The sequence below is a fragment of the Bicyclus anynana genome, chromosome 22, assembly GCF_947172395.1.
Source record: "Bicyclus anynana chromosome 22, ilBicAnyn1.1, whole genome shotgun sequence".
Taxonomy (NCBI): domain Eukaryota; kingdom Metazoa; phylum Arthropoda; class Insecta; order Lepidoptera; family Nymphalidae; genus Bicyclus; species Bicyclus anynana.
This window is the reverse complement of record NC_069104.1, coordinates 2,040,902-2,060,453: the sequence shown is the minus strand read 5'-3', so window position 1 is coordinate 2,060,453 and position 19,552 is coordinate 2,040,902. Positions and strand designations below refer to the sequence as shown.

The 19,552-nt window shown below is 36.0% G+C and overlaps 2 protein-coding genes across 2 annotated transcripts; both read right to left on the bottom strand.

Moving 5' to 3' along the window:
• Nucleotides 1-1,267: 1,267 nt before the first annotated feature.
• LOC112057868 (protein tipE) lies at nt 1,268-11,760 on the bottom strand. The gene is made up of 2 exons (XM_052888384.1): nt 10,994-11,760; nt 1,268-8,007 (listed from the first exon to the last, which is right to left on the bottom strand). The coding sequence occupies exons 1-2, from the start codon at nt 11,758-11,760 to the stop codon at nt 7,956-7,958; spliced, it is 819 nt and encodes a 272-aa protein (XP_052744344.1). The 3' UTR covers nt 1,268-7,955.
• A 1,051-nt stretch (nt 11,761-12,811) lies between these two features.
• On the bottom strand, nt 12,812-14,453 carry LOC128197995 (uncharacterized). Its single transcript, XM_052888383.1, has one exon. It carries the CDS (start codon nt 14,114-14,116, stop codon nt 12,812-12,814), a length of 1,305 nt encoding a protein of 434 aa, XP_052744343.1. The 5' UTR covers nt 14,117-14,453.
• Between the last annotated feature and the right edge of the window lie 5,099 nt (nt 14,454-19,552).

The window sequence follows — 19,552 nt, the reverse complement described above, 5'->3', positions numbered from 1 at the left end:
AGAAAGGAGACCGGTATTCGACTGGAGCCCAGCACGCTACAGAAAAAAATGACGAACAATCTATTATTTTATAAAAAAAAATCAAAATCAACAAAAAAAAATTTATATTTATACCCGCTACTTTTTCCGCGTAAAATTAAGATTTCCATAAATCGTGTCCATTCCAAATTTCAGCCAAATCCATTCAGAAGTTTTTGCGTGAAAGAGTAACAAAATATTCATACCGTCCATAACCAACATCTCCATCACCTATTCATAAATATAAAAAAATTCATGGACGATTAAAAAATATTCATTTAAATAACGAAAAGCCTGTATTTATAGCGAAATTCGTATATGGCGATTTTGAGAATATAACGATCTTACAAACATAGTTAGAGCATATCCTACGGGTCGTATAACTTTCTTTTAAGAAGTTATTTTGCCTACATTTACTGTATTTAACGTGACAATGACTAAATCCCACTTCTGATAACGGGGAACATGACTAAATTCTAACAGATATCGCTATCAAATTAGTTACTCTAATTAATGTAAGATGGCGATATTATTATCTAACTCTCCGACATATTTATTTACATACAATTTTTAAGTCCAACTCAAGTATCGCTGGAAAATTAATAAAAACACATTTTTATTAAAAAAAGCTTTATTTGTCATAACACTTTGTGTATTCGCTCAGATGCCAATGTAACTGGAAAATATTATTTATTGTAAGATCATATCCAGAGACAAATCAATGGGCACGGCAGTGCCGCCGCCAAGTCGAGCAAAAACTATATATTTGTCTATAATTATTATAATTTAAACTATAAAAATAATATTGGACAACTACCATGACCACAAAAAGTAGTCAAAATAGTAGTGATATAAATAAAGCATTATAGTTATAGTGCTTTAATATAACAGTTTAAAATTAAAAATAAAACTATCTATTGAAAATATTTGCGTATGGTAAAAATGTCATTTATCTCTGAGTGTGACCATTATTTTGCCAAATAATTAAAGTTGAATTATTTACATAAATACAGCGAATAAACAACAAAAATACATTAAATATATTTACAATTCTCTTTTTTATTTAGGCAATTTGATAGGTTCACAATTTACATAAATTTTGATAATTTTGTAACGGAGATAAACACGATTAAAAATGTAACGCAAATATTTGAATAAAAAATGTATTCAAATAAAAAATTAAAATTAAAAATTTCGGGAATAAATATAATAATGAACGTATATTAATCATGTCTGCCTCCATTTTCAGTAAATCAAATAATTAAATCAAATATAATAAATCAATAAATATACTTTTATTAGAACCAACAACAAGATAGTTTTTTTATTTAACTAACAACAAGTTTATTTATATTAATATAATTTAATTAAAACTATTGGGTACTTCCGAGACTCAAAAATAATTTTATTTTTCTTTTAACAATACTTTTAAGCATTAATATCACACGATTATGGCAGATAATGTAAAAAATGCGTACAAACAAAGTTAATTAATAATTATTTATTTATATAATTTATTTCGATTAATTATATGGTTTACACATTTTACGTGATTGGGACTAATAATTACATAGGAAAACTCTAGAAGGAACAAGTATTTTGTTTTTTAATTATTTTATTTAAATTTAATGAAATTCCGAATCAATAAAATTAAAGAATGATTTTAAAACCTATTTCGTGGTTTTACGAAATAATTATTTATTTGAAAGAATGCGTAAAAATATGTCGAAAATCACGAAAATTGGGATTTTTAGGGTTATTTCTGTATTTAGTTACGTAAAAAAGTATTTTTGGTATAAACTATTTTTCAAATTCATTTTAAAACTACAGTTGTTTATTTCACGCTAACAAGCTCAATACATTATGAACAGTTGCGAAAAAAAATCTAATTCTGTTTAATTCTGTGCATTTCATCTACATAAATATATTATGTTATCTATTTATATCTATAATCGTAAGCTTTGTGTTTCTATGAACGACGAATTCAAAACTCTAATCAAATATTCCAAAATGAAGCGGAAAAACATCTAAACTTTGTAATCTAATCTTAGAACTAAGTTACACAATAGAAAAGTTTCTTGAATGAGTACACGCAGCCACGCAGGATAAGTGCACGCGGCTTGCGCGACTTAGTGTTGCCAGCTTTACATATCTCTTTTACCCTGCCTAGAGATAGGCAAGTCATCTCCCAGATGATAAAATCCGGGTGGGGTCCTCAAGGCTTAGCCTTCTTGCTCGGGTAAGGCGCGGGGATATTTCTCCCCCGGTCATTTTCTTCCAGCCCCTTTCGAGGCTGTGGCCTTGTTGCCTATGGGTCGCCTAGAGATATGATGTGTGGGTTTTCTCCTCCCGTAAAACAGGCGAGGTGAGGTGAGGTTGAGGCCTCAAGGCTTAACCTCCTTGCTCGCGTGTAAGACGCGGGTATCTTTACTCCCTCGGTAATTGTCTTCCAGCAACTTTCGGGGCTGAGATATTGTGGATTTTGAGTCGCCTAGAGAAAGATGATTCCGGTTTTGGCCACGCGCAAATTTATCTTGCGTGCACAATTACTATAATGTACTCGTAAATAGCTGACTATTACGCTTGATGTCTTCGGTCCCCACTAGGTGGACCGAAGACATCAAGCGGGTTGCAGGGAGCCGCTGGATGCTGGCGGCTCGAGACCGTTTTGTTTGGAAGTCCATGCAAGAGGCCTATGTCCAGCAGTGGACGTCCATCGGCTGACAATGATGATGATGATGATGATGAAATAGCTGACATCGCTCTCGTTCAAGATACTCTACTATACATAACTTAGGCCTTAGACACGCTGCATGAGCCAACAACATTCTGAAACCTTCATTTCAACGCTTTTTATTTATTTCATAAGCGCATAAATAACATCATAATATTAGGCAATTTACAAACACTTTTGAAAGTCTTTTAGAGAGAGTAAGTTTGCAGAGAAGTACTATTTTCCTCTCAAATCGATGGCATTCGCCAACGACAAACTTAACTTTCCTAGTGTTTAGTTGAGTTTATGGTCATTTTATAATGGATTGCTTTTATTTTATACTCGAGATTTTTTTTTTAAATATGGATTTTTTAAATAGTACTTATTTCAAATTTACAAACACAGCAAAAGCACAACCATCTTCACTCATAAATATTTTTTCTTATCTGAAACGTAAATATTGATTGTTAGCACTATTTTGCACTTAGAAACATTTAAAATAAAAGCAATTCCAAAATTTTCGAAAATCACCAGCAGCAGCAAAAGTTATATTATATTATACTAGTAGACGCCATGCGGCGTCACCCGCGTGGTTACCGTTCCTGCAGGAATACAGGGATAATATATAATCGATAGCCTTCCTCGATAAATGGGCTATCTAACACTGAAAATTTTTCAAATCGGACCAGTAGTTTCTGTGATTAGCGCGTTCAACCAAACAAACAAACAAACAAACTCTTCAGCTTTATAATATTAGTATAGATTAGCAAATTCAATCACACAACATGACATTCTCTTACATTAACTTATCATACGACTACTCCTCTCACACTTCATCCATTTGTTCTTTGGTCTTCCTCTCATTCTTTATCTTTTTACATTTTTGCAAAGGACACTGCTCAGCAAACACACACAGTTGGCCTAAGAAATCCACAGACATGAAAAATTACTATTAATTATTGTACCTACTCCTAAGTAAATAACACCTAAATAACGCACAACGGCCAATCACATGGCCAAGTGCGAAACGGCCCAGAAGGAAGAAGAAGGAGAATACCTAAATAGAATCATATTATATAACAAAATTGAACGGACACTTTTTATAATTATAATATTTTATTTATAATATTCTGAAGAAGTTATACGAATGCTGTCACTCAGTGGACGATGGAGCGATCTAAGATCAGAATTGAGGAGATCCGGAGAAGAATCAGAGTTTAGACGAAGCTTAACGAGTCGCAAAGCTGAAGTGGCCGAAGCAAATAGTTTGAAGAACTGATGGGATCCCAAGGTGTAAGAATGGCGATCCTTTATGGAAAGTGCAATGTTTGTCGACTCCCCATGTGACGAAATTAGTAAGACGCTGGATGCAGGCATCTCAGAACGGATGTGCTTAGAAGTCCCTCAAACAGAACTGTTTTCTGCATTATTCATTAAGTAGTAATTGTATAAAGGTTAAATATTATAAGCTATGAATTATAATTATATTTATGTTTGTTGTTTCATATGCCAATTTGAGCAATGCCCTTTAACATTTTAATCTTATACTATAATAATACGTAACTTTCATCCCTCCGCATAACATACTATTGTTACTCCTGATACTGTTTTTCAAATGCCAATAATATACAATAAACATTCTTAGCATGCTATGATCCGCAAATACCAGAATCGGTAAAGATTCAGAGCCATAAAGTCTGGCAACACTCACTGTTCGAAGACACAAGTCTTCAGGCACTGAGGGAACACTAATCTTAATAATAATTATTACCGTAGACAGAGAAAAAAATAAACAACTAATTGGCGTGCGTCGTAAGTCAAAAGATATTCTATTATGACGTGATTTTGAAATTACAACACAATACACTAAACCAATTATTTTAAGCTAACTGCAATTTATTTTAAGCTAACTGGTAAATGTAATTTAAAAAAGTTTGAGATTGTAATTCTGTGCTCACGCTACATTTATTTTATGAATTAATAATAATGTAATGTAAGTCTATTTATGTAGATACAAAATTGACACATTTTGTCAAACTTGTTTGGCCAGAAAAACAAGACATGCGTCACATGACACCTCTATCAAACTTTATTTACTCGTAGTTTTGTTTTTAGGGAATGTGATGGATGCTATTTATTTGTCTAGTTACTTCTCTGTCTACGGTTATTGCGCTAAAAATTACAATAATGAGTTAATAATTACATCTTATGCAAAAGAAAATAAGTCCAGTGTATACTAATTTAATTATTTTAGTTACATCAATATTAATCGCAACTAACAAAATTGTAATATAGTTTTGTTAATTTATTAAACAGTATTTTTGGTATTTGAATTTATATTGTATCTAAAACTAACATAGTTATCTATTATTTTGAACATTTGAGCTTATTATATCCTTAATGTGATTTCATAAGAATAAAAATACAACTATGATAAATATTTTTTATACATTACAATCCATATAATGTGTCAATAGAAAATAATTAAATTAAAATATAATTTAAGTTAAAGCGATATGATTTTGAGTACTCAGCAATAATGTCCACACTTAGTACCTAGAATGTATATTAGTGATGGACCAACCGTCCCGTCGAATATAGAGTTTAGCCGAATATTCGGAATTATGAAATTCCGCTGCTTCGATCGAAGTATTCGTACGTAATAAAAAATTGTTTTATTTGTTAATTATTTGGTTTTAAAATAATTAAGATTAGTAATAGACAATTATTTAAAACATATATATTAGTTTTATTAAATAAATTTAAATACTTTAATATTTGCGGCGCTTGCATGACTTTAGGCTCCTACAGAACCTCAAAACAGTTATTAATAAATCTCTAATGTCTAACAAATAGCTCCATGCGTCTGTTTACCAAAGCGTTTTTGTACCAAAGGATAAACTTTGACATCCTGAGGGGTCAGTATATTGATAATTGATGAATAAATAATTAAATGGCGGGTATTTTTTAAATATTTTCTTTTAAATTCATAATATTTTGTAAATAAATATATAGTAAATAAACTGAAATACAAAATTACTCTTTGTAAATATTATTTACGTTAAAATATGAGTAGGTATGCAGTTTATATTTTGTAACGTGTAATATAGGTAAGTAGTTTACAAAATTAAACACTGAATACCGAATATTCGGCCGAATATCTACAGTCAAAGGAGCCGAATTTCAGTACATCCCTAATGCTTAACCACTAAACTTTTGACATAATATAGATACAAAAAGAAATGTTTAAAGGCAAAATATAAAAATGATCTTAAACCTACCCGGCCTAGCTCCAATTTAGAATAAAGAGACGCTGTTTTTTTATTTATATACACATTTAACCTCGCAAAGCTTCGCTGCAATTACGTTTTAACGTAAATAAACTATTTAACGTAATATTTAATTAAAATATGTTTTGTAATTAATTAAAATATGTTTATTTTAGTTATATCCTGATAGAGTATCACTTATTATAACATCAAATTACTATTATAAGGTAAAAATATAACTTAAAGGTAACTTAAAAATTTTAACCGTTCAAATGAGGCGTTGAGCCGAAAGCCGAAGTTCCAATCTTTTCGTAAGTAAGCATTTGTGCTACATTTCCCCTTTTGCCAATATTTTTCGGCGTTTCCTATATACGAATATATTGTACAAGTATGTAATGCATATAAACTGAGCGTATGCTGTTATCCAGACTGAAAGAATGCTGAAATTGTATCATTTAACTTTTTGTATGACAAATATAATAGCGTGATATGTATATTAATGGTGTTATTAATCCCTGATCATTCTTAAAAAATAACATCACAGCATGTTTTCAAATTTGTAGTTAATGTTGAAATAATAATAATGATAATAAAACTCATTTATTCAGCTTAAGACTGGACAGAAATAGTTAAAACTAAATTAACTTAAAAATTAAGATAATTATAACTAAACAAAAAACTCATAAGAAGGCTCAAAGTCACACAGCGGGCGATGGAACGAGCTATGTTAGGAGTATCTCTGCGTGATCGAATCAGAAATGAGGAGATCCGCAGAAGAACCAAAGTCACTGACATAGCTCAACGAGTTGCGAAGCTGAAGTGGCAATGGGCGGGGCACATAGTGCGAAGAGCCGATGGACGTTGGGGTCCCAAAGTGCTGGAATGGCGACCCCGCACTAGTAAGCGCAGTGTTGGCCGACCCCCCACCAGGTGGACTTACGACGTCAAGCGAGTCGTAATTTGGGATTCGCTGGATGCAGTTGGCTCAGTATCGTGATTTTTGGAAGTCCCTACAAAAGGCCTATGTCCTGCAGTGGACGTCCATCGGCTGATATGATGATGATGAAACAAAAAACACGACTGCACTTCTGGGCAAATAGTGCCTCCCGATGTGCAATCAAAAGCTGTCAAAATATATTGTACAAAAGTATCATTAAATGATAACCAATAATAACACAGATGAAAGACTGTCTTAGTAATATTTCTGACTTTGTGTCATGCAGGGAAGGAAAAATGTAATTTTCTTCCTCATTCAGTTTTTGTGACAGCACTTATAAAGTATCGTTATCTGATTTGCGTTCCATTAATCACACAAGTGACTGTATTAGTAATATCTCTGGCATTGTATCACAGTGAGAGGTAAAATGGTATTTTTCTTGATGTTGAGTTGTTGAGATTCTGTGAACGTTCACGATTATGAAAAGAATTATTATAATATACCTACCCTAATGAACGAACTGATAAAAACATAGCCATCTTTGTAAGTAATATCTCCGAATTTGTATCACAGAGGGAGGAAAATGACATTTGCCCTTATTTTCAATTTATGTAAATGCTCATTATTGTGCAAAAGAATCATTATCATACTAAACGATAAAAACAACACTAGTCACCGTTATATTTCTGTCTTTGTGTCACGGAGGCAAGAAAATGGCATTCTTAGCATTGCAATAAAATAATTAGATTGAAGAACCGACTTATCTTTGTTAACTCTGACTTTTGTGTCACAGAGGCAAGGAAACGGCCTTTTTAGCATTGCAATAGAATGATTAGATTGAAGAACCGACTTATCTTTGTTAACTCTGACTTTTGTGTCACAGAGGGAGGAAAATGGCATTTTCTGACGGTCAGTGTTCATGACAGCATACGCTCAGTCAGTGCGTGCTAGTTCAGAGCTGAGTGTAGTTCTCAGAGCGGGGCGAGGCGCGGCGGCGAGCGGTGGTGGTGACCTGGCGTCAGAACACGTCGTCACTGGGGTCTTCGTCCAGTTCGCATAGGAGCTTGCTGCTGTGGAAAAAAATTGGCCTTTGGTAAATAAAGGTTAAACCTCAATAGCTCAACGGTAAGAGCGGTTGGATTATGACCGAAGGGTGGTGGTTCTATTGTTCTATTGGTTCTTCATACCCACTCCTAATACAATCTTTCTTGACTAGTTGAAGGAGAATGGGAATATTGGTCATATTTATAAGATATGGCAAATATATGTGTGGTAGCCCAGTGGATATGACCTCTGCCTTCGATTCCGGAGGGCGTGGGCATTTTAAGAAATTAAATATCACGTGTCTCAATCGGTGAAGGAAAACATAGTGAGGAAACCTGCATACCAGAGAATTATCTTAATTCTCTGCGTGTGTGAAGTCTGCCAATCCGCATTGGGCCAGCGTGGTGGACTATTGGCCTTACCCCTCTCATTATGAGAGGAGACTCGAGCTCAGCAGTGAGCCGAATATGGGTTGATGACGACGATGGCAAATATATAAAACTGTTGAGTTTCTTGCCGGTATTTTCTCAGCAGAACCTGCCTTCCGAACTGGTGGTAGAATCTTTACAAATAGTCAACTGACGTGTCAAAAGTGCTAGTAAACTGAGCCTACTTGAAATAAATGAATTTTGAATTTTGAATTTGAATTTAAAAAAAAAATTGGCAAATCAATCAAAATTCGTTAATTTGTAGTTTAATTTTGAAACATCAACTTTGACTATTCGTAAAGATTACCACCGGTTTCAATTGCAGGTTCTGATGAACAGAGACTGCAATAAACTGAACAGTTACTCTTTCAAAAATCATCATTTTAGTTTGCAATAGTTAAAACCGTCTCATATAGATCCAGTAGTAAGAGTATGTGGCTTCGGGACATGAAAATCGTTCTCATTCGTATCATCGCAGTTATATAGAGAGTGATATTCTCAATTTGCCGCACTATTGATGAACATTAAATGTCTATAGTAATTATAGACTTAAACATAAGTCTATAATTACTATAGACCCTAAGCGAAAACTCGTATTTAAGCAGAGTGGTGCCTTATTTTGTCCTCTAAGAAATAAGGTCTGGTCCTACACTGTGCGATTCAAATTGGCTGTCCATGATCTATCATCATCATCAACATCATCATTAAGAGCTGATGGACGTCCACAGCTGGACATAGGCCTCTTGCATGGACTTTCAAACAAAACGGTATCGAACCGCGAGTATCCAGCGGCTGCCTGCAACCCTCTTGATATCGTCGGTCCACCTAATAGGGGGTCGACCTGCGCTTTCCGGTGCGGGGTCGCCATTCCAGCACCTTGTGACCCCAACTATGATCTATACCAACATATTATTTAAGTGCTTACTATGATACTTTTAACTACACACATGTTAATACTGTGCATAGAAAGGTATAGACAAGGCATGGGTAAGACATACATAACTAAAATATACATATACACTACCTATCTAACAGTTCACCGCATCACATTGGGTATTGGTTAATGTCCTCGTCTATGCAGTACAGTGGTGAGCATGACGATAGAGGGGAGTAAGTGAGGAGAGGGCGGTAACAATTAATAGACACGTGTGTTTCCACCCGCTCCTCTGTAGCTCCCCTCTTTCGTCTTACCCCGATCTCCTCTACAGAGTAAGTGAGGATCGAGTATATTGCATTCAAAAGTTTTACATTACGTTACAATGCATTTATAGTGCCATGTCTAGGACAGACAGTGTTACTAATCGATGTACTCTAATCGTATTTCTAATCTATCTAAATGTACCATTACTTCTACTACTTTACTTTTATTTTGAGTACTAAAAAATGTATCCAATGTACCTTGTTTTAAGGTCGTTTAATTCTAGTTATTTTTATTTTACAACTAGCGGATGCACGCGACTTAGACCTTTGTAATCCACTATAAAAATGGCGTAATTTCTCCCGTTTTCCCAATATTTCCCTTTACTGCTCTGCTCCTATTGATCGCAGCGTGATGAAAAGTATACTTTAACCTGCCCAGGAGTATGAAGAATAATTGTACCAAGTTTCGTTAAAATCTGTCGATTACTTTTCGTTTCTATAACGAACATACAGACACACAGACAAAAATTTTACTGATTGCATCAGTATCGATCACCAATCACCCCATGATAGTTATTTTGGAATTATATTTCATAATACAGTTATGCATACAGAATTGACCTCTTCACAGATTTATTATAAGTATAGATGTTGCACTTGGATACTTTGCACTAGATATTAGAAGTGCAAATGTAAACTTTAAAACAAAGATAACAAAGACTACTTTACACTGAGAATACTCGTACATATAAAATGTGACTTGCTAGATTCAGACGTGACACACAGCGTGAATGGATGTTAATGTTGGAAACATACTAACATACTTGGAAGGAATCATTAGATCCAAACAAATTATAGAAGTTACTATAATGTTGCATCACCGAACTTGAAATGCGTCCTGCAAGCCCATTTTATTGAAACATCAGGCTAAAATCAAAATAAAACTACATAATAATATAAAATAATACAAAACAGCACCTTTAACTAATTCAAATGCGTATCTTAAATCAACAAAATCAAGTTCTTCCACATAGAAGTTTCAGTGTTCTAAAAGAACGTAATACTATAAATAATAAAGAAATTATATAATTATCTCAAAAGAGATTTAAGAGGAAATATAGGAAGCTCTTCTATGTTGAAAAACTTTACAAGACTAAAATTTTTAATAGGAAATCACAACGAAATGCTCATGCATTCATAATCATCTCATCAGCAGGCTAATTCACTAACTTTGACGTATATTGATTGACATAAAAGAAATTGAGATTCTATGTAACAAAGTCATCCGGTAGGTAGATGACATTTTTCACCTCATTTCATTGTTAATAAATACCAAATTAGTGAATAGGCTAGCCACATACCATTAAAAATAACCAACACTTAAAAAATAACGTCATTGTCTCTAAGGCCCTATATGGATGAATAATAAAGTAGTAATACTTACTCCTCTTTGCTAGCGTAGGATTCGGCGTGAACTCGTCTATTGCAGGCCCTGTCACAGCAGTGGCAGTGCCAATAGGCGAGGACACTTAAACTGATCACGAAGACCGTAGTTGGCAACACCAACGCCAAGATCAATCCGCGAATCGTCGAGTCCCAGGAGTATCTCGCTACAACCAACTCCGGCCGCGTCTGACTATAATAGCAAGGGAACACCTTAGGAGACTTCTTCCCAGCGTAATCGCTTGCAAACTCTGAACAGTTAACTCTAGGTGGATAGCCACAACCTTCTGGATTTATCAGGAACTTTAAATCTGTTGCATCCCATTCAGTTGGTACTGGTGCGTTCTCCACAAAAGGCTGTCGGAGTAGATTGACGCGGATTTTGTGGCACTTGGTGGGAGTTGTTGTGCAGCCTTCGCGGCAGGATGCCCACGTACAATTGGTCAGAGTCTTCGCGTAGGCGTGTTCTGACACAGCACATATACCGGCTTCTGGTGCGAACTCTGCCAGTATAGTCTGGATCGCCGGCTCTACCACGAAGGGGATCAGGAAAAGGAAAGCGAAGACGGCGAGTATGGCTGAAGTGCCTAAGCAGAGCGATGTGTAAAACTTGAATCGCTCGAAGTAATGTGCAAGCAGTTCCTCCCTCGTCGGCTCTAGAGGTATGAACTCCGGGCTGTCAGGGTCGGCGGATGCGCCCATAGGAAGAGTCGATCTTTCAGAGGTGGCGGGCGAAAGACTCGTCCGGGATCTGCTCATGGTCGACATTGGGAGGTTGTGTGGAGCACTGGAAGCGGTTAGTCGTCTCTTAGTGAGCTAGCCGGGCCCTCGCAGAGGAGGGGAACGCCTGAAATTAAAGAAAATATATATTTTAAAAATAAATTACAATTATACACGAAATACAAAAAACTCGTCAACTTAAATCTCGATTCTTATCAAGAAACTAAAAAAGTAACACTTTTTGATCAGAAACAATTGCAAATGCTACGCGAGTTGTTTAATCAAACTCATCACCGTTAAAGAAATATTCAATGACAGTTTGTTCTAAATCAGACCAAAGGCACACCTTGGTTACACCACCGATCAGGGTGTTCATTCCGTAAATTAGTCTCAGCTACCCTTAGTGTATTAAAAAGCTTTGCTAAAGGAAACTGAGCACAAAATTTATCATCTGTACTGGTCTGGTAATATAAACTTGTGTGATGACAATACTATTTCGTTATAATCGGTACATATTGCCATGATACAGCTCCAACACTAACTTTAGAGGTAGTTCGAACTGACGCACGCAAGATTTCGGTCACGGAGTAATCGGGCCAAGGTCAAGTGTTATCGATTCAAAGGTAGAGGGAAACCAAAGGCTCGTGGTAACTAAATGACTAAAGTAGGTTAAAATCATCACTCTACCTACTTTCTGCTGAATTCCTTAAAAAGAATAAAGTGATTATGTAATAATATAAAGACAGTTTGCGTTATAAATTAAATCTTGGGTAAAAATATGGACACACGCGTTGAGTACTTGAGATGGATATTCTAAACTTGTATTTTACTTCTTGGACTCATGCATGTTTCCTGTCGCATGATCAGCTTCGGTAACTACATCCCGTTTAAGATTAATTCCACTGTTTAAATGACGTACTTGGACATACTTTTTGCACTGTTCACTAAATTCTGTAGCTGTACAATAATCACTAAATATGACGTTATAATGTCTTGCCATTTTTCTTTATTCCTATTGGTGGTGGATAAGAATGTAATAATGATTAATAAGATTAAATATATAGTTGCAAATATTATTGAATAGCTCACGTGACTGATCTCAGAGGGGAGAAACAGGATCATTCGGTGACAGCTGCATCTCAGCCTGGCCACCAGCACAGCTCTTGAATCTCATCTTTGCATCATCACCGACCTCCACTGTCGTCTGACATAGCAGCAACGTTATACATGACACCACCACAAGCACAGTCGGCAGAACCAAAGCGACTAGGAACTGGCGATATGTAGCATCCAAATCAAATCTAGCAACCACTATATCCGGATTGTTTTCAGTGTAGAAGCAGGGAAATCTTGCTTTAGCATTGTGGTCAGTTCCATCGCGTCCGTACGTTTTTAGAAATTCTTTGCACTCATCAGCCAAAGTGTTCACGCAACCTTCTAGATTGATCATTAATCTACTATCATTAGCCATTGTCAGCTCAACTTCAGATGGCGCGATTACTCTATTGGGAACAGCTTTGATGGTGTATAAATATTGTAAATATGTAAAGTTAGTCAGATCAGAAATATCTGTTCTCGGTAGCAAAGCTGCGTTGATACAATCAACGGCGACAACACCTGATGTGCCATTGTGAACAGCGTGACAGGACAACATCAACACTTCTTCACCTGAATCAGTCCAAACTACATTACCGCCGTCCTCTTGAGCCAATTTCGAACACCTAGCTAGAAACACTCTATCACCACTTAGTACTATAACGTTTTTGTGACGGGTCGGGATGTCGACGCACCGTCTGTCACAATTGTACGGCGTTTTTATTTTTCTACAAGTGCCTCTGCTACACGAAAACAATCCGTGAACGTCTATACACGTGATCTTCCCTCTTCTACCGGAACACTTCAGCGGTGGATCTGTATCTCTGAAAGCGCATTCGAAAGCGTCTGTTATGTTTATACATTTTCCTTCCGTGCAATTGAAGGTGCCAGTTAAGTTTCTGCATTCATCTCGAATGCAATGATACTTCTTGGCGTTCTCTTGATCGATGCCGTAACAGGTTTTGTTAGCAGCGCTGCCACATTCAGATAGTAACAAGGACGTTCCATTCTTCCTGACGTTGACGTAGATTTGGATGCACGCGCCGGAGGTCTTGCTCAAGCACCACTCGCCACAAGAGCCCCAGTCGCAATTGTCTTTGTTGACGGCTCTAGTTGTCGTACACATTATGGGGGTTGGGTCGATGCCTGACGCGATGGCGCGCGTATATGGCATGTAAATGGCCACAGTTAGATACACGATGGCTACGCAGCTAAGAACGGCTGTCATTTGACACACGCATATGGTCCCGCATATCTTTTGGTCCTGCGGTGGGATGATCAGGTCCTCGACGGGAGTGGGTTTCGGCATCGCGGAGACCAGCGACCGTTCGCGAGTTGACTCCACTGACGTGTGGGAAGTTTCCGCGCATGCGTGTTGCCGCGATCGATTCAGCGCAGTGCAGGCAACTACGAGTGCGACACATTTTTAATTGATGTCAACGCCCGGTGGCGTCACTGTTTTTTTTTTTTTAATAATTTATTAAATTCCATTAACCTTTTTTTTTTAATTACATACCTGATTTAATAACACGCGACTCTTTAATACATGTTTCCACTTTCCTCATTAAATTGGCATACATATTCTAATAATGTTTGTTTATTGGAGATATTTGTTGATTAAAGGATCAACAATTTATTTAGTTAGTAGATTTAATTAAAACTATTATGCCATGCAATTTTAATATCGTTTTGAAACTGAAGTCAGGAATTTTCCTAACCAGACCTATTTAGGTTTCCCAATTCCCCAATAGGCGTTAGTTTCTCTAAAATTTTCTTATATATCAAAATTTTCGTCATTCAGTAAACCTCACATAATTTTTAAATAAACAATCCGACGTTAAATTGGCTTTATAAAAATAAAATACTTTAATCTAATCATACTCTTGCGTAGGCTTATAATAATTTATGCATTCGCACAAATACTTACCCTTGAAATTTTTAGAAGTGTATTTGTAAAAAAAATGTGTATTTTTATAATAAACACTATACACGGCACTATTAACAACACTTTATTGTCTAAAATTGCACTATCATGTTCAGTAGAATGCTATGTTTATATTTTTACGTACAAGTAATTTACTTCAGTGTTTTGCTTGTATACGGTGTGAAGTTAGCTGCCGGTTGGTCTGCGCAATGCGACGTTTGTACCGGACTGAAGTTGTCTCCAAGGCCGGAAAATTAAGGGTTTCTAAATTCAATTTATTTACTCATGTTAACTTCGGACGTTATGGAGATTCATCAGAAGAGATGTTCCGTACAAAATGTATGGAAAAATTAATCATTTGCTTTTATCCTTGAATTATTATGACTTTATAAAAGCTTTTCAGATATAGATAATGGCATTTTTAGGTTTTTTTTTTTGTATAAATAAATGGAAAATCAATGAAAATAATTATTTCAAGAAGTTTAAAAATTCTTTCGAAAGATATCAATTGTCTAAAAGTGATTTGTTCTAAATGCAAAAATAAATTGTGATATAAAAAGATCTTAACAGAATTTAAACAAAAAAAAGAAAATTAGCTACATCTTTTTAATACGAGCACTTTGCCTTTAAATTACTCGAAAATACTATGTTAGGAGTGTCGGGGGTCGAATAGCGAACGAGGGGACGATGTTGATGCCAACCTCTTTACCACTGAGCTATAGAGGCTGGTTTTATGTGAATTAAACGAACTGTAACGATATATTTTGTTTACAATGAATGAATACAAACTAATAGAGTTATCATCATTATCATTATTAAAAATATGATTACGATATTTAAATTGTCTTTTCAAATCTATATTCGTATATAATAATAACTAGCTGACTCCGCGTGGTTTCACCCGCGTGGTTCCCGTTTACGTAGGAATACGGGGATAAAATAGCCTATAGCCATCCTCGATAAATAGGCTATCTAACACTGAAAGAATTTTTCAAATCGGATCAGTAGCGTTCAATCAAACAAACAAACAAACTCTTCAGCTTTATAACATTAGCATAGATATAAAGAAGTAAAATTTTTAGTGTTACAGAATTTAAAATCACTTCAGTGGATCCAGAGATATCTTTGCTAGTCCTACTAATATTATAAATGCGAAAGTTTGTATGGATATTTGGATGTTTGTTTGGTTGTTTGTTACTCTTTAACATTGCAACTACTTAACCAATTTAAATTGAAGATAGATAATACCCTGGATCAATAACCAAATCACAGCCAAGACATCTATGTCCCGAAAAATTTTATAGTTTCCCGAAATTTCTCTTAAACTCCGATTATTTTTATTAAGTATAATAATTACTTAACCGATTTAGCTGAAAATTGGATTGAAGATAGATTATATCCTAGATTAACACATAGGTTGTCCCAAAAGACATGGTTCCTGCGAGATTTGCGAAATAGTGATTGTTTAGTTCATTGAGAATGAAAATGTTGGTTCTGAATGATGTCCAAGGAATCCTCAACAAACGTCTCCAACATCTCCAGGGCATCGATCTTGCTGCCACAGATGTGGTGTTGTAGACGCAAGGACCACGTTTCCGCACATACTACACAATATTAATAACCAATTAATAATTTTGCATTATATTTTGCATGCCGATCGGGAGCGATACAGGCTTAACACCTTTGTATATTTTTATAATACTGATATTCACAAATAAACAACTTCAATTGATTTATTTCACAAGTTGTATTAAGGTAACAATAACTCACCACATATAATAGTCGTCGATGTCATTTTCCAAACTGTTTTCTGTATTTTATTCACATATTTGTTTCCTACACGTGCCTCCTCGGTACATTTTGACGTCCCTGTGTTTACGGCTCGCTTGTACTCTGGGCATGCGCAGAGGAATGCCAACATGCCCTCACTCGCACGAGAGTTTTTTTAACGGACATTAGAAATCATCATCATCATATCAGCCGATGGACGTCCACTGCAGGACATTGGCCTTTTGTAGGGACTTCCAAACATCACGATACTGAGCCTGCATCCAGCGAATCCCTGCGACTCACTTGATGTCGTCAGTCCACCTGGTGGAGGGTCAACCAACGCTTCGCTTTCTAGTACGGAGTCGCCATTCTAGGACTTGGGGACCCCAACGTCCATCGGCTCTTCGAGCTATATGCCCGGCCCATTGACCCTTCAGCTTCGCAACTCGTTGAGTTATGTCAGTAACTTTGGTTTTTCTGCGGATCTCCTCATTTCTGATTCGATCACGCAGTGATACTCCTAACATAGCTCGTTCCATTGCCCGCTGTGTGACTCTGACCCTTCTTATGAGGGCCATAGTTAGCGACCAAGTCTCGGAACCATAGGTCATCACTGGCAACACGCACTGTTCGAAGGCCTTTGTCTTCAGGCACTGAGGAATTTCGGACGTTAGAAATAAAACGTTCAAATACAACAAATGCATTCCCTAGTATATGTTCACATGACAGCGTTCTTAAAACACAAGGTTTCATTTTATTCTCTACAAGTTAGCCCTTGACTACAATCTCACCTGATGGTAAGTGAAGATGCAATCTGAGATGGAAGCGGACTAACTTGTTAGGAAGAGGATAAATATCCACACCCTTTTCGGTTCCTACACGACATCGTACCGAAACGCTAAATTTCCGTCCACCATTTTTCGAGCAGTGTTTCATTTTAAATTTTGCGCATAGACCTTCATTAAACTTCATACTATAATTGAACGGTTTTTTAACGTCCGTTAAAAAAACTCTCGTGCAAATGAGGGCTGAACGTTGTGACCAGTTTGCAGCGTTTTCATCGACCTCTTTGTGGTGCAGGCATGAAAGTGCAAGTCGTTCTTTCTTCTGTTCTGGTTAGATTATTCTTGCTTTCATTATTATCTTTTAAGCTATTGCATAGCTTTTACCGCGGGCGCGGCGACCGAATTAAGAAATTCCGTAACGAAAATAAATCTAACACCCAAGCCGTGCATCAAGTTAACACATTTCGACGTTATCGTATCGACTCAACTAGTCAAGTGGTGTGAAGGGGCAAAAGTTATTATACCAGAGAGAGAATATTTTTCATTCTTTTCTAAAAAAAAATACTGAACAGGTAAATAAATAATTATAATTATACATAATTATAATTATAATACAGCGGCAGTTCCCAAGTGCCACACGTATTTTTTTTTAAATAATATTTGCCATATTTTTTTAATTATGACCAATATTGTCATTCTCTTCCAAATTGTCGGGAAAAACTGTATTAAGAGTGGGTACGACAATAGACCAACGGGGCGGGGATCGAACCACCACCCCTCAGTGATGAGTCCTACTGGTCTTACCGATAAGATAATATTGAGGCTCTTGTTGGAAGTTCACTGTAGTTATAACCAAATAAACTCTCCAAAAAAATATTTTTTTGTTTGATAGAGTTTCCAGATTGGTCCCATTTAATTTTCATGCACCTCCAACTTTTCAGTTGTGTGCATTTTAAGAAATTCAATATCACGTGTTTCAAACGGTGAAGGAAAACATCGTGAGGAAACCTGAATACCAGAGAATTTTCTTAATTCTCTGCGTGTGTGAAGTCTGCCAATCCACATTGGGACAGCGTGGTGGACTAAGGCCTAACCCCTCTCATTCTGAGAGAAGACTCGAGCTCAGCAGTGAGTCGAATATGGGTGGAATATGGTCTTTTGTAGGGACTTCCAAACATCACGATACTGCCGCCTGCATCCAGCGAATCCCTGCGACTCGCTTGATGTCGTCAGTTCACCTGGTGGGGGACTGACGACATCAAGCGAAGCGAGCCCCACACCAACACTGCGCTTTGTAGTGCGGGGTCGTCATTCCAGCACTTTGGGACCCCAACGTCCATCGGCTCTTCGAACTATGTGCCCCGCCCATTGCCACTTCAGCTTTGTGACTCGTTGAACTATGTCGGTGACTTTGGTTCTTCTATTATTTATTCAGTTACATCTTACATACACAAGAAGAAGATGTAACTGAACAAAAAAAAAATCATTTTTTTTTGTTTTAAAGGGTATTGTCATCATGGCAGGACATGATGATGGGATCCTAGAGAAATCTAGGGAAACTTTCAAAAAACAAAAATTTTAGGTTTTGAAGTTGGTTGTATTTCTTTATTAAAATTTTTCCCAAACGATTACTGTTAGGTAGGTTACTGTGTTACTATTAAGATTTACATGATTATACATAGCGATGCTAGTTAACCAATATCTGTAATTTAATTTTATCTTACTGCTTCCTGTAGAAACATCATGAGATGATTATCTAATATAGACGTTCAAGATTAATTTGCTCTAAATTGGTTCCAAGCAGTTTTCTTGATTGTAAGGGTCGTAAAATCCTAACAATGAACAATACCTAGTTTACTTAGATTATTTATTATTTATTTTATTTTTAAATGTCTTTATTATATAATATATTGTAACAGTGTTGTTAGAACAATAGACTTATAAATAATTCTTATTGCTAACATGCCATGGTTATTTGTTTGTACCATAGACGAATTAGAAAATGGAAATGCATCGCACTCAAATTCACAAATAAAATTATTTGTCGTTTTATGAGGGGGACGAGGTAAACTCACACAATGAAAATATTTAACACCATTAAAAATATTCTATGTCCATACACTACACACATCTATAAATTGACTCATAATACACACACGCGTAATTTTTACACAGACTAACAAACACATTGCTTAGATTATTATACACAGATTAAATACATAGAATATTCGATTACTCATCGATGTTTGGCTGTTTCGTCAAAAGA